Below are 14,869 nucleotides of genomic sequence, written 5' to 3' on the forward strand. Positions count from 1 at the left end.
TGTAATGGATAATCTTTATTCATGTTGTATAATTAGCTTATTTCACTAATAATAATGCTTTAAGTTATTGAGATTGCGAGTTGGATGGAGTGACTCTTACAAAAGTTCCATAGTTCTTTTAAAAATGGGATTTATGATCACTATTTTATTTCAATGAATTTCGTGCCCTGGATGATTTCATGAATTTTAAATCGAGAGTACAAGACACTGTATTGATGATGCAACACCTATGCAACATCACATATGTAATATCGCTTATACAACATATTTAATTTGAAGATTTAACAATATATTAAGTATATTGAGATATAACATTGCCATACTATGAATTCAAGAATGCAACATTATTGTTACATTTTTTTGTTAGGGTATTAAGTATATTGAGATACTATGAAATCAAGACTGCAGCATTGTTGTTACATCTTTGATTTAGGGGCATTGAAACCATATATATTAGAATAATAAAAAATACGAGCGTTTGGTTTATATAAAGCACTTTTTCAATTGTTTGGTATCAATATTGTCCGTTAATTATACAATAATGTCCTTTAATAGAGTATTATTATACTTGATAATATAATGACTTTATACAAGAATAGATTATATCATCTTTATAAAAAAACAAAAATGAATAAAATTATCAAAGGAAAAATGGTTATGAAAAATATAGAACATCTTAAAAGCTACTTCACAAATTTTAGTTTCATTCAAAAATTTTGCTGAAATAAAATTAGTAATCATTAAAAAGCAATTCCAAAGACTTCTACTAATATTTGGTCGTGTTGCATTTTTTAATTTATTTTAAAAAATAATTTGATGCATTTTAAAATGTTATAATTCACCCTAATATAAAAGTAAATTTGTCCTAATGGGGTTGAGAGTAAAATTGCATTAATTCATGTCACTCTCGACAAAGAGACTCGCACAGTTTGAATCACAATTTTTGATAAATTTTAAATTTTTGACAATGATCTTTTTTCTGAACTCGTGCTCTATATTATATTTAAAACACGAATCATTAAAAACAAATTTTTGCAAACATCGTAACACTATGTCACGATCACACATGTGGGACACCATCTATAGTCACATGTCTTGTGGTGTCTGTATTCACGTAAGCACGTGGGATGAGAGAGTTTTGGGACAGAATAATTTTAGACGAGGCGGGATGTTGACCACCATCGCGACAAATTTTTTACACGTGGCGGCTCATGAATACAAGAGTTTTATCGGGGCTCACCAACTTGTACATGTTTACCGACTAGTGCTGGTTTCAGTGGGTACGTTTCAGTGGGCTCACTCGATCGTACAGATTCACAAGCTCTGCGTGTTGATGTCTCTGCGAGTGTTGTCTCCTATTGATACAACTGTTGCCTTCATTCTGAATTTTGGTGATATGTATTAGCGGTCTACTTAACTTCCGCGTGACATTTAATCTTTACATACGTTACAGCGGTAAGCTTGTATTGAATACTAAATTCATAATTACACCTATAAAATTAGTATCTTTGATAAATACACACCTCTAAAACATTAAATCGTTGCATACTTCTACAATTAGACTTATTAAATTAGTATCTTTGATGGATGGACTTCTCTAAAAATGATAATGTTACGAATGAAATTATTGGGTAATATATAAGTATATTTTTTTTTTTAATAAACGGTTAAGATACGTTTGACTAATAAGCAACCGACCATTCACTTAAATATCAATAGTTAAGCAACCGACCATTCACCTAAATATCAATAGTTAATAATAAATTCTGCTAAACTCCATTTAATTCTAAAATTTTCTAAAAAAAATACAAAAAAATTTCTTATGAAAGGTTAAGATACATTTGAGTAACATAAAATTGACCATTCACCTAAATATCTATATCTAATTATAAACTCTGCAAAACTCTATAAAAATTTTCTGAAAAAAACACACAAGAAAATAATAAAAACACGAGAAAATAAGTACCAAATACACTCTAGGTGATTTTGCAATAAAATAAATAAATAAATAAATAACACAAGAAATAAATAACAATTTTACAAAATCCAAAACAACCCCTCATCAAACAATGAGCAAACCAGACAACTTTTTTCTCTCTCAAAGGCCATTAAAAAAAACCAACCCTCTGAACGCCACACCACTATATAAATATTTTACAAAATCCAAAACAACCCCTCATCAAACAATGAGCAAACCAGACAACTTTTTTCTCTCTCAAAGGCCATTAAAAAAAACCAACCCTCTGAACGCCACACCACTATATAAACTGTGAAGTGTGTACAATCCGATCACATATATCAGACACATCGTTCAGCTCATGATCTTCCCTTAAGATTATTCCACTCCAACCCAACATCTTCATTTGCGTTAGGGTTTCAGACCCATTTTTCATTTACAATTCAATCCCACAACCACACTGAAGCAGTAAAAAGACGAAGAAATGGCTTCAGGAAGCAGAGCAACTCATACCCATCAACACCAAGGTCAAGGTCAAGGTCAGTCTTCAGGTCCAAGTAATGTTAGAGACTCAATTAGCAGAGCCGTCGCTCAGTACACTGCCGATGCTCGTCTTCACGCCGTGTACGAACAGTCCGGCGGGTCAGGTAAGTCGTTCGACTACTCACAGTCCATTAGAACAACCCCACAGTCTGTTCCAGAACAACAAATCACTGCTTACTTGTCCAAAATTCAAAGAGGAGGGCATATTCAACCCTTCGGTGGTACGATTGCCGTCGACGAGGTCACTTTTCGGGTCATCGCTTTCAGTGAAAATGCCCGAGAATTGCTGGGTCTCACCCCGCAATCGGTCCCGACTCTGGAGAAACCAGAGATTCTCACAATTGGGACCGATGTCCGTACACTTTTTAGTTCTTCGAGCGCAGTTTTGCTTGAAAGGGCGTTTGTGTCACGCGAAATCACTCTGTTGAACCCAGTTTGGATACATTCCAAGAATTCTGGGAAGGCTTTCTATGCAATTTTGCATAGAATTGATGTAGGGGTAGTGATAGATTTAGAGCCTGCAAGGACAGAGGACCCTGCCATGTCTATTGCTGGGGCTGTGCAATCCCAGAAGCTGGCAGTGCGAGCAATTTCAAATTTGCAAGCACTTCCAGGCGGGGATATTCAGCTTTTGTGTGATACTGTTGTTGTGAATGTGAGGGAGCTTACTGGGTATGATCGGGTTATGGTGTATAAGTTTCATGAGGATGAGCATGGTGAGGTTGTGGCCGAGAGCAGGAGACCAGATTTGGAACCATATCTTGGTTTGCACTATCCTGCCACTGATATTCCTCAAGCATCGAGGTTTTTGTTTAAGCAGAGTCGGGTTAGGATGATTGTGGATTGCAATGCAACACCGGTTCGGGTGATTCAGGATGAAGCACTAATGCAGCCTCTGTGTTTGGTTGGTTCAACACTTCGGGCTCCTCACGGTTGCCATGCACAGTACATGGCTAACATGGGATCAATTGCCTCGTTAGCCATGGCGGTTATTATTAATGCAAATGATGAGGAAGGTGCTGGGGGTAGAAACTCAACGAGGCTTTGGGGTCTGGTTGTTTGCCATCACACTTCTGCTCGGTGTATTCCGTTCCCACTCCGTTATGCTCTTGAGTTCCTAATGCAGGCCTTTGGACTCCAATTGAACATGGAGTTGCAGTTGGCAACACAGTTACTGGAGAAACGCGTTTTAAGGACCCAAACCCTCTTGTGTGACATGCTCCTTCGGGACTCTCCAATGGGTATTGTCGCTCAAAGCCCCAGTATTATGGACCTTGTGAAGTGTGATGGGGCTGCTCTTTACTACCGAGGTAAGTATTATCCGTTAGGTGTGACCCCCAGTGAAGCCCAGATAAAGGATATTGTGGAGTGGCTGTTGGCTTTCCATGGGGATTCGACTGGTTTGAGCACCGACAGTTTGGCTGATGCAGGGTACCCTGGGGCAGCTTCACTTGGAGATGCAGTTTGTGGGATGGCTGTTGCTTATATCACTTCAAGAGATTTCCTATTCTGGTTCCGGTCCCACACAGCAAAAGAGATCAGGTGGGGTGGTGCAAAGCATCATCCAGAGGACAAAGATGATGGGCTGAGGATGCATCCACGTACTTCATTCAAAGCATTTCTAGAAATGGTTAAGAGCCGGAGTTTGCCATGGGAAAATGCGGAAATGGATGCAATTCACTCATTACAGCTTATTCTGCGAGACTCATTTAAAGATGCCGAGGGAAGCAATTCTAAGGCTGTAATAGATGCCCAGCTTGGGGATTTGGAGGTGCAAGGGATGGATGAGCTCAGCTCGGTTGCAAGAGAGATGGTTAGGTTGATAGAGACTGCAACTGCTCCCATATTTGGTGTTGATATTAATGGAAGCATAAATGGGTGGAATGCGAAGGTCGCAGAGTTGACAGGCTTACCCATTGAGGAAGCTATGGGGAAGTCCTTGGTTCACGACCTTGTTCATAAAGAGTCCGAAGAAACAGTCGACAAGCTTCTAAACCATGCTTTAAAAGGTAATTCTCACTTTTAATATTTATTATTCCTATTAATCCTAGAAATTTATTAAGGGGTTGCTTTTTCAAATCCCATGGAAATGCAGTAGTCGAATTCTGTCATATATTTGCACTGAACGGGCCCAAGTACACTCTATAAAATGTAAGTGTGACGTAGATGGAGTCGAACCAGGGGTTTTAGGGTTTGAGAACTGATAACCTAGCTGTAATATTACTCTCATAGTGTATTTGGGTGTTTTTCACGTAAAATCGTGTGTTTTTGTGTGGTTGAATGATTTATTTATTTCTGCTCCCTATGCTTAATCGATTTACAGTGCTGCGCTCTAAATAAATTTGTGATGATTTAAAAATCAATTATTGTTAGTTGAAATTGGACAATATCTATTCACTGCCCTCTAGATCTATTTTAGGCCTTGTGCTACTCTATGCTAGAGACTCGGGTTATGGTCCTAGACTTCTCAGCAATAGAGAGTGAGGCCTTCCCCTTTGGGTCCATGAAATTCTTTGAGAGAGGGTATCTATGTTCACCTCTTTTCAGGTTGAGCACAAATCTGTATTCTTCCAAAAAAAAAAAGAAAAGAAAAGAAAAGAAAAAAAAACCCTCATAGATGTCCTTTTATGTGGTTGTTGCTAATGAAGGTGTACTTCCAAATTGTTCATGCTACAAGCTATGCAAATAGAGATATTGGCACAAGTGGCCATGTTCAACAGCAGCACGAGTTATCCAACATTACAACCTTAACATAGATTTTGGTATCCAACACAAGAATTACTAAAATTAGGGTATCTTTCCATAGGTTATTCCGAGTGTTACTAGACTGAAATTGATACATATTGGCAGGGCAACTTAGCATAGGGTGTCCAAGAATAGCAGTGTGAAAAATTTGGATGTTTTTCGAAGGATGATGCATGGTGGCTATTTGATATATTAGTAAGTACATGGATTTTGATAATAGAATTTGTAGATATTAACTAGGGAAAAAAATTGTGGATATTTGTTACTAATTCATTTTTTTTTCCTTCCTGAATTACTAATGCTTAATTAATGCAGGTGAAGAAGACAAGAATGTGGAAATAAAGTTGAGGACATTTGGCTCTGAACAAGAAAAGAAGGCTGTTTTTGTGGTGGTCAATGCTTGCTCTAGCAAGGACTACACAAATAATATAGTTGGGGTATGCTTCGTCGGTCAGGATGTTACTGGCCAGAAAGTGGTAATGGACAAATTTATCCACATACAAGGTGATTACAAGGCTATCGTACATAGTCCCAACCCTCTGATCCCACCTATATTTGCTTCAGATGAGAACACAATTTGCTCCGAGTGGAACACTGCCATGGAAAAACTTACTGGATGGACCAGAGGGGACATAATTGGGAAGATGTTGGTTGGGGAGATTTTTGGCAGTTGCTGTCGGCTCAAAGGCCCAGATGCTTTGACAAAATTCATGATTAGCTTGCACAATGCTGTTGGAGGCCAGGATACAGAAAAATTCCCATTTTCATTCTTTGACCGAAATGGAAAATATGTGCAAACTCTCTTGACAGCAAATAAGAGGGTTAACATGGACAGCCATATTATTGGAGCCTTCTGTTTCCTGCAGATTGCGAGTCCTGAATTGCAGCAAACTTTGGAAGTCCAGCGGCATCAGGAGAAGAAACACTTTGCGAGGATGAAAGAGTTGGCTTACATTTGCCAGGAAATAAAGAATCCTTTAAGTGGTATACGCTTTACTAATTCGCTTTTGGAGGCTACAGACTTGTCTGAAGATCAAAAACAGTTTCTTGAGACAAGTGCTGCTTGCGAGAAGCAGATGTTGAAGATCATAGCGGATGTCGATCTGGAGTGCATTGAAGATGGGTAAGTTTCTGTTGAGTTTGTTATTATTACTTATTTGTTTAAATTTAAAATAGATGAGATGCATGAAGAAATGTTTCTGTGCCTTTTGGTTCGTGGACACCTAAACATTTGTTTGTCCCTGGGGAAGATTTCCATATTGAGACTTAAAGCCTTGGCATAACATTTCTTACTTTAGTGCATGCGAACAGTGGAGGAACATGACATCAAATCTTACTTGTAATTTTTAGATTAGCATCTATTGCATTTCATAGGAATATAGTTGATAGATGTATGACAACCTTTGAATAGCTCTCTGTTACTGTGACAGTGGTACTTTCAGAGATTGATTATATATGGGAGATGGCAAACAGGGATCTTAGCAAGTCTTGGCATAACATCTCTTAATTTAGTTTTTGCAAATAGTGGAGGAACATGACATATAATCTTGCTTGTAATTTTTAGATTAGCATCTACTGCATTTCGTAGGTATATAGTTGATAGATGTATGACAACCTTTGAATAGCTCTTTGTTACTTTGACAGTGGTACTTTCAGAGATTGACTATGTTTGGGAGATAGCAAAGAGGGATCTTAGCGAGATTTACCTATTCGAGATCCGGGCTAGAAATCTCTGAATCTAATGATTCACCTTATAAATTCCCTTTGCTAATCCATTGTTTGTGGCTCATAACTATGCATAGGACTAGACCTTTATTTTTCTTAACTACACAACTGTATTAGGTTATGAAAAATCCCAACTTGCTATATCTGATTGTGATTTTAGTCAAATATGTTACCGTTTTTTTTATCTTTCCATTTATTTAACAATGTGTAATTGGAGTGCCACAAACCCAAAGTTGTTCTTCAAATATATATATATATATATTTTTTTTCCTACTTCTTCTTCAAAAATTTTATATTAGCTTGTTTACTTTTGTTCAAGGAGTCCTGCGATATTTTATATTTCAAAGAGAACTAAGTTATTTAATATTTAGAAAGATTTGCCTTCAACTGAAGCAATCCTTATATCTGGCAATTAAGTCAACTACATGAATTCTATTTTTCATTTCCAGTGGAGTTGCTCTATTGTGAATTTGTTTCAAATTCAGATGATAGTTTGATTTTTTTTTTTCCCCTTCTATTCTTGTGGTTTCAAAGATTTTTTAAAATAATCAAGAGCATTTTCGTTATTTATTTAATAAATTTTTTACCACTACCCAGTGCTGGCTCTGTCTATGCGGGTTGCTAGGAGGGAAAGATAAAGGCAAATCTTATCTTTGATATTATTTTGCACTAAGTGTGTTCTCAGACTTGAACCTGCATTGCCACAGATGTTAGCCCAAGCTTTTGCCATTGTGCTAAGCAATGGTCCTATAATTTTTGTATTAATAACTTTTTAGACCTTTAGCATTACTTTGACAATGGGAAAGACATGATCTAATCATTCAATTGTTCTCTGGTATTAGTTCATTAGAGCTTGAGAAGGATGAATTTTTACTTGGGAGTGTCATAGATGCTGTTGTTAGCCAAGTAATGATATTACTGAGAGAAAGAGGTCTGCAATTGATCCGAGATATTCCAGAAGAGATCAAAACATTGACTGTTTATGGTGATCAAGGTAGAATTCAACAGGTATTGGCCGATTTCTTGTTGAATATGGTGCATTACGCACCTTCTCCTGAAGGTTGGGTAGAGATTCACGTTCAACCAAGATTCAAGCAAATTTCTGATGGAATAAGTATTGTGCATATTGAAATAAGGTATGCCAGCCTCGCGTTACTTTTTATCTCTTCGAATTATATGATGATTATTGTTATTTTTCTTTTTTAATTTTATGAAAATGCAATTTCTACGATGGTCCTTCTGTCTTTTCCCGGTAAAAGTCTTATGAATCATTTGTAGAATTATGTACTTTGTAGTAATTTTCTTATACGAGTAGGAAAATTTTACTGTCAATTAATCTTTTGCTTGAAACTAAATATTAGCACATTTAGCTCGATATTAAAGGTGATTATGTGTTTGAGTTGGTATCTTAGTTGGACCAAATCATTTCTCTTTCTTTGCATTGAGTTATTACATCATGTTTGATAATCTTCGATTTAAACGAGTATCATCTATATGTAACACTATACAACCTGATGGTCTATTGGGAAGCATAGAATATGGTTTGCATGTGAAGGTGCATGAAGTAACTGTAATAATATTATTTCCCAGTAGGGTAACGGTTGAATCTGGGTACTCTGAAGTGTACCAAAACATGCTGCATAGAGTTTTCTCATGTATGAACTATGTACATGGACACAGCTGTTGTGTTTATTATTATTATTCTTATTTTTATTGTTGCATCTAAAAAATGGATACGTGCATTGCTAGGAAATCTTTATTTCATCTTTATGTTTTGATCAATCTGTAGTTTTTTCAGTTAAAGATATTTTTTCCCTGCACAAACCGATACATATTGTTTCTATCAGTCAATTGACATTTTTGAGTTTTCTCGGGTGATAGAAAGCCAAGAGGTTTTTCCATATCAACGCGATGGTTATGAAGAGAAACTTTAGAGTTCAATTGAACCATATTGTAATGAAATTGTAGTTTCGGAACAGGAAAAAAAGAAGTAATTGATTTTAGTCAAGGCGGTACAATTTCTGTTGGGATCAATGGTTGGAATATGAATATTTTTATCGACTGTAGAATTCACTAAAAAAGACTTTTGGCACTTTCTGGGATGCCTATATATTTATGTTATGCATATGTATATCTGGCTAGGAAGCACGGACACTCCAAAATGAGCGAAGAATCCGTGTTCGACACGTGTCGGATACGGACACGCGTCGGACACGCCTCGACACGTGTCGGACACGCCAAAAAACGTGTCTGGAATTTTTTATTTTTTTTGAATTTTCGGACACGGCACGGACACGTCTTGGACACGGCACGGATACTCCGCGGACACGGACACGGACACGGCATGGACACTTCTGGAATTTTTTTTTTTTTGAATGCTGATAAGTTCTTTTTTTTTTTTTTTTGTTTTGTACTACCCTTTCGGTATTGTAAATGGTAAAAGTCCTAGGTCAAATGATGGATGGGAATAGATGATAGTACACTGACTTGTTTTTGTATCTTTTTTGGGGACTAGCCTTTAGGTTTTTGTGAATGTTAAGTGCTAACAGTAAAGTCATGAATGTTAATAGTCCTTTCTGTCTATGCTTTTTTATTTGGAGTAAAGTTGCAATGATGATTAAATGATACTAGTTATTATTCTAATGTCTTATTTTTTATTTGGTTTTATAATTCTGCAACATTGTTCTTTTATAGTTTATTAGTTATGAGTTTTGATTTGTGTTTTTTTTTTCATTGTGAGGTTGATGAAAAATAGTAACACTCAGTAATTTTTAAAGTACTACATCATATATATATATATATATATATACTATTCGCTGTGTCCGTGTCCTAATTTTTTTGGATTTGCCATGTCACCATGTCGGTGTCGTGTCGTATTCGTGTCCCGTATCCGTGTCCGTGCTTCTTAGATATCTGGTATCAATTAGATATCATAAACCAATCATCTAAAAAACCATCTACATACTTTAACAGCTCTGAGGGTAAATATCAATAATTAGGGGGTTCAGGTGTTTAGTATGATCATAAGAGCTTTTTGACATGGTCCAAGGAGCCATGTATGTTTCATTGCTTCTTGTGTCTTTGTTATAAACAGCTGTAAGTAATAGACTTTTCTGCAGGTTATAGTTGATATGTGACATGTTAGAAAGTCTATGGATACTATTGTGCTTTATCTAAGAGTGGGAAGAAAGCCTATACGCAATGGATGGTGCTTTATCAACCCCAAGGGGTTGGCTCAAGTGGGTAAGATAGGATGGATTAATTATTTGGAGACGAGAATCTTTGTTGATAGTATGAGCTACAGATTATTTTAGTTGTGTTAAGATATGATGGATTAATTATTTGGAATTACTCATTAAAACTCTTTTCGAGCAAAATCATTCAGTTCCTAAAAAATTGTGCCTAAACCAGTTTCTCCTTGCAGTGAATTGTTTCATTGAAACTTTCTTCTGGGTCTCTTCGAACCATATTTGCTTTGTATTTAATTTTCTTGAAATTCCATGGTTATTAGTGCATATATTTCTCCATAAAAATAAAATCTTAGCCCATAATGAAGCCTTATTAGATTTCTTTTTATTTTTATTTTTATGAGTAACAGCCTTATTAAATTTAATTAAATCAGTGGGCTGCATCAGAGCTGTATCTCCTCTTTTGCCTGCAAACACCATCATTTGTTGGATCTTTTGTATTTAAGTTTCTTATACTACTTTCCTTTAGTTAATCTTGAGTACAAGGATTATCCAGATTAGATAGAAGATAAGAATGAAACACTTCAACTTTAGGAGTATGATGGTCCTTCTGAAGGATTATTTTAAATATATTTTTAACATCAATTTGAGGTTGACTAAGAAAAAATTCCGCATTGAGTTAGTTTTTGAGCCAATCTACTCAACATATTATTACTGGCCTAAGGAGACTAGATTGAATTTAATGTCATTGACAGATTCAGGACGCTAGTGATTATTTGGTCAGTTCCTATGATGCAAATGAGATTGTCCACTCTTCAGCTAGAAGGAATTTCTATTGTAGTTGGGAACACAGTTCTTTATTGATGTATTGCTGTTTTATGATGTAAGTTCGTCATTTAGTTGCTGGTATGAAAACTGAAAACAAAATGTAGGGGACTTGCAGATGTAAAACGTCGCAAAATAGAATTGATAGACAAGACAGCAGCCTGGAAGAAATCACGGTACTAGTTGCTTGGGGCCGAAAGGTGTGATCTCAAGCAAGAGTGTTCAGCCTATATTGGGGGCTCTTGTTTCTGTGTTGTAGACTTGTAGGAATTGCAACAATGTTTTTCATTTGTTCTTAAACCCCGTAACCTGTTTTGTGCTCACTAGTTTTATCATTGATGCAAGACAATTGTCTGGCTTTTAGTTCAATAATGCATGGATAGTTTAGGTGTTGCTAATATTTTTTTGAATCATACTTGATATCCTTGATATTTCCAGAAGGGTTAAGTCGCTTTATATGCTCCTTTTTACAACAAATATTGTTCTTTGTCCTCTCTTGATTTATTCTGGTTTATTTTTTGAAGCTGGATAACTCAGCGTTTTGCCCACTCATCCATTCGTGAATGTTTTCTGATTCATTTACCATGTTGTTCTGGACCCCTGGTGACATTCCGATAGTCCAGATTATCCCATCAACTAATTATTGTTAGTTACTGAATGTCATTTTGGTTGTGTTAGTCAATAGCGTGATAAAGAGAGACAAGGATCACGAGTCTGAGCGATTAACACTTTCTTATTCTTGTTGCATCCCTCCCCGTCTTCGAGGTACCTTTGCCCATGGATAACCTCACCGGACAGAGTTCTCAATACAACACGATAACACATTATAGATGGACAACTAATATGGGGCTTCACCTATGGAGACTTGAAGCTGACCTCAAGTTTATCATGGAATGGGCTAAGGCAATAATTTTTATTGTTGAAGTCTTAAGGAACCCAAATGAAATTTAGCCAAGCTAATGTCTACTTCAATCTTTGTTCATATTGATACTATATAGTATATGTTTTAACTAATTGTTACTGGGAGATTTAAACAATTTCATTCCCATATACCATGACATAGTTTACAAGGATGTGAACTCTTGATCCTAATAAGTTCCAAATTTGCACACCATATATAACATTATAGCTAAATTTCTTATGTAACTTGATATCTGTTACTTTGATTTGTGAAGCAACTTTGAGTTGGCGCCTTTATATATAATATAATATAGATAGATAAATGGCGTAATCTTAGCTAGCCGATCTACCAGTTGTAACAACACAACTATATAAGCGAGACCCTTTGTGCCAAAACTTCCATTAATATCTGATGCAGAACTTAGTTGGGTATTCGGAGTAGTTCATTTCGTACTTTCTGTTTGCATAGTCTAAGGTAGAACATCTGCATTGGATTAATGTTATACAGTATAATTATATACAGGACTGAAGTCCAAGTGATAACCACTTAGAGAATGCATGTTACACAAGTTATTTTGTTAGTTATGTTTAGTAACACGGAACTGATTAACGTGCTAGACTCGTACTTAACTAATATCTGTATTTTTTATGAAGGATTGTATGCCCCGGTGAAGGTCTTCCTCCTGAACTGGTTCAAGATATGTTTCATGGCAGTCGATGGGCGACTCAGGAAGGCCTAGGGCTGGGCATGTGCAGGAAGATCTTAAAGCTTATGAAAGGTGAAGTCCAATATATCAGAGAGTCAGAAAGATGCTATTTTCTTGTTATCCTCGAACTTCCCACAACTCAAAGTAGCTCGAAGAGTGTTGGCTAGGTCCTCCTTAAAGTCAAACTGAGACATCACTCCCGGTGTTTATCTTCGGCACTTTTGCGGATGGTTGCATAAGATGAAGTACAAAGTTTGCTACTTGTGTTAAAGCCTCCCAAGTCAGCATTTGAGCCGGTTTAACTTTCGTTCACCCCTACCGGTTTGCCAACACCCTTTTGACGTTGTTCCATTCAACAATTGTGTCAAGTGAGTAGTTAAATTTTGACCCAAGGTGTATGTCTAAGATTGCACTAATGAGGTTACGTCTGATGATCGTCCAGATCTTCATATCACATACTTGTATATTTTAAATGTAATGTGTTCCTGAGCTCCAAAGATAACTATGTAACAGTTACTGCTTTGGAGATAGTCCCTGATGAGCCCTCTCTCCTATTTTATCATTGTAATAAAGTAATAAACCTATTATCTTGATCCAGTTTTTGTTAGCAGGTAGGGTTGTCTACTTGTCTCACAATTGGACATTTCTAATGGCTACTTGGGGTAGGTCATTAGCCATGATTCTGATGCCTCTTATCTAATTCCCCTGTTCACTGTTATTGGCATCCATCGGGTACACGCTGTTCATTTACCGGTGGTTTCTTGGCATCTTGATCATCAACCCGTACACACTGTTCATTTACCGGTGGTTTCTTGGCATCTTGATCAACAACCCGATAATACGCGATGTAGACTAGGGTTTTCTAAGTTTAGAATAGGTTCATACATGCTGTCCCCATACAGATTAGTAATATGGCACACCTAGTTTGTAAGCCCAATGCAGGAAATCTCTCAAGTATGCTAAATCCAGTGACCTCAGCCCTACTGTATTGCTTCGAACAGTCAAAGCTGATGATTTAGGATGGAAGGGCAACCCCTTTCAAAACCAGCTAAATGACCCACTGATGTCAGTTTAAAGAGAGAATGAATTTACATAGAAGCCTAGATGTTACTCTAATAGAGACAGTTGAAGTGGAAAAATTAATATGAATAAAGTATATTGAAAATTTAATATGAATAAAGTATATCTTATATACATAAATATGATAGCTTAGTGCACCAGGGTAGGGTTTAGGATGGGTAGATGGACACGGTCTATCATTATATAGAGAGGCTTTTTTTGATTTCAAACCTGTGACTTTCATATTACAGTGGAAGAAGGCAAAGTCCACCCTCACGTTATATATATATATGTATAAAATTGAAAATTTGTTTGTAATATTGATTAGTTTTAAAACCCAATAACCGTAGCTGTTTGATGAGCATGCAGGTGAACTTTCCAGGTCAATAGTGAGTTTAGATGCAGAGCGTCTAGACTGTTCCATGAATGGAGATAAGTACTATAATATTTCAACTTGTGGCCTGGTTATATTATGATTATTAATGTTAGATTGACTACAAGTGTGTATGAGAACAAGTTTCAAGGTTTGTCTCTATCATGTACATAATTGTGTGCGTGCACGCCCTTAAATAATGCTGTGCACGCAAAACATGTTAGGGAGAGATATGTGGTACCGTACCTCTCTCTTGCCTCCTAAGTTAAGCCGTAAAATAAGGATAAGAACAAAGAAAGTGGGAAAAACAATAGGAGGGTAAGAAAAGGAGGACAATAACTAGTAGCATGCAAAGCCATAAATTGAAGGAATGAAGAATAAACATTTCTACCCCTATTTTATTTTATTTTATTATTATTATTATTATTATTATTTTCATAACTCGAACATTCAACTTTTTTTTAAAACTTATATCATATAGGCTAAGCGTGCATTGGTAACGGTCAATCTGAGAGAAAACAACTTAATCGTCCACAAAACCAAACATAACATGCATTTAGGTATGTTTCAATTTTATTGAAAAGGTAGGTTAGGTTGCACTAGTAGGATTCTTGTAGATGAAGAGTGGAAACAAATATGCTTCCCTATGATGCTTCTTAATTTCCCCTAAGCAAACTCATCTTTTCTAAATGAGACAATTTTAACCTAATATAGAATCCCATCTTGTTGCACATGTATGCATGTGCCTTCCTCCACACATTTAACTTTTAAATTAAGAAAACCACTAATTGCTTGCACAAGTTAGTTCCATTCATAAAATTAATTCTTCTCTCGTGTCTTTGGTTCA

At 36.3% G+C, this 14,869-nt stretch overlaps 1 protein-coding gene across 2 annotated transcripts; it reads left to right on the forward strand.

Moving 5' to 3' along the window:
• The first annotated feature begins 2,068 nt into the window (after nucleotides 1-2,068).
• Nucleotides 2,069-13,187, forward strand: LOC132275357 (phytochrome B). 2 transcript variants are annotated; one of them, XM_059776824.1, is made up of 4 exons: nucleotides 2,129-4,509; nucleotides 5,561-6,368; nucleotides 7,813-8,106; nucleotides 12,538-13,187. In XM_059776824.1, exons 1-4 carry the CDS (start codon nucleotides 2,442-2,444, stop codon nucleotides 12,755-12,757), a joined length of 3,390 nt encoding a protein of 1,129 aa, XP_059632807.1. In that variant the 5' UTR covers nucleotides 2,129-2,441; the 3' UTR covers nucleotides 12,758-13,187. The 2 variants fall into 2 exon arrangements, with proteins under 2 accessions (XP_059632808.1, XP_059632807.1); XM_059776825.1 differs by lacking the exons at nucleotides 7,813-8,106; nucleotides 12,538-13,187 and adding an exon at nucleotides 6,890-7,478 and having other exon boundaries at nucleotides 2,069-4,509.
• The last annotated feature ends 1,682 nt before the right edge of the window (nucleotides 13,188-14,869 follow it).

Source organism: Cornus florida, unplaced genomic scaffold (assembly GCF_030987335.1).
Source record: "Cornus florida cultivar Cherokee Brave unplaced genomic scaffold, ASM3098733v1 CherokeeBrave_3.0.0_Hap2_Chr09, whole genome shotgun sequence".
Lineage (NCBI taxonomy): Eukaryota > Viridiplantae > Streptophyta > Magnoliopsida > Cornales > Cornaceae > Cornus > Cornus florida.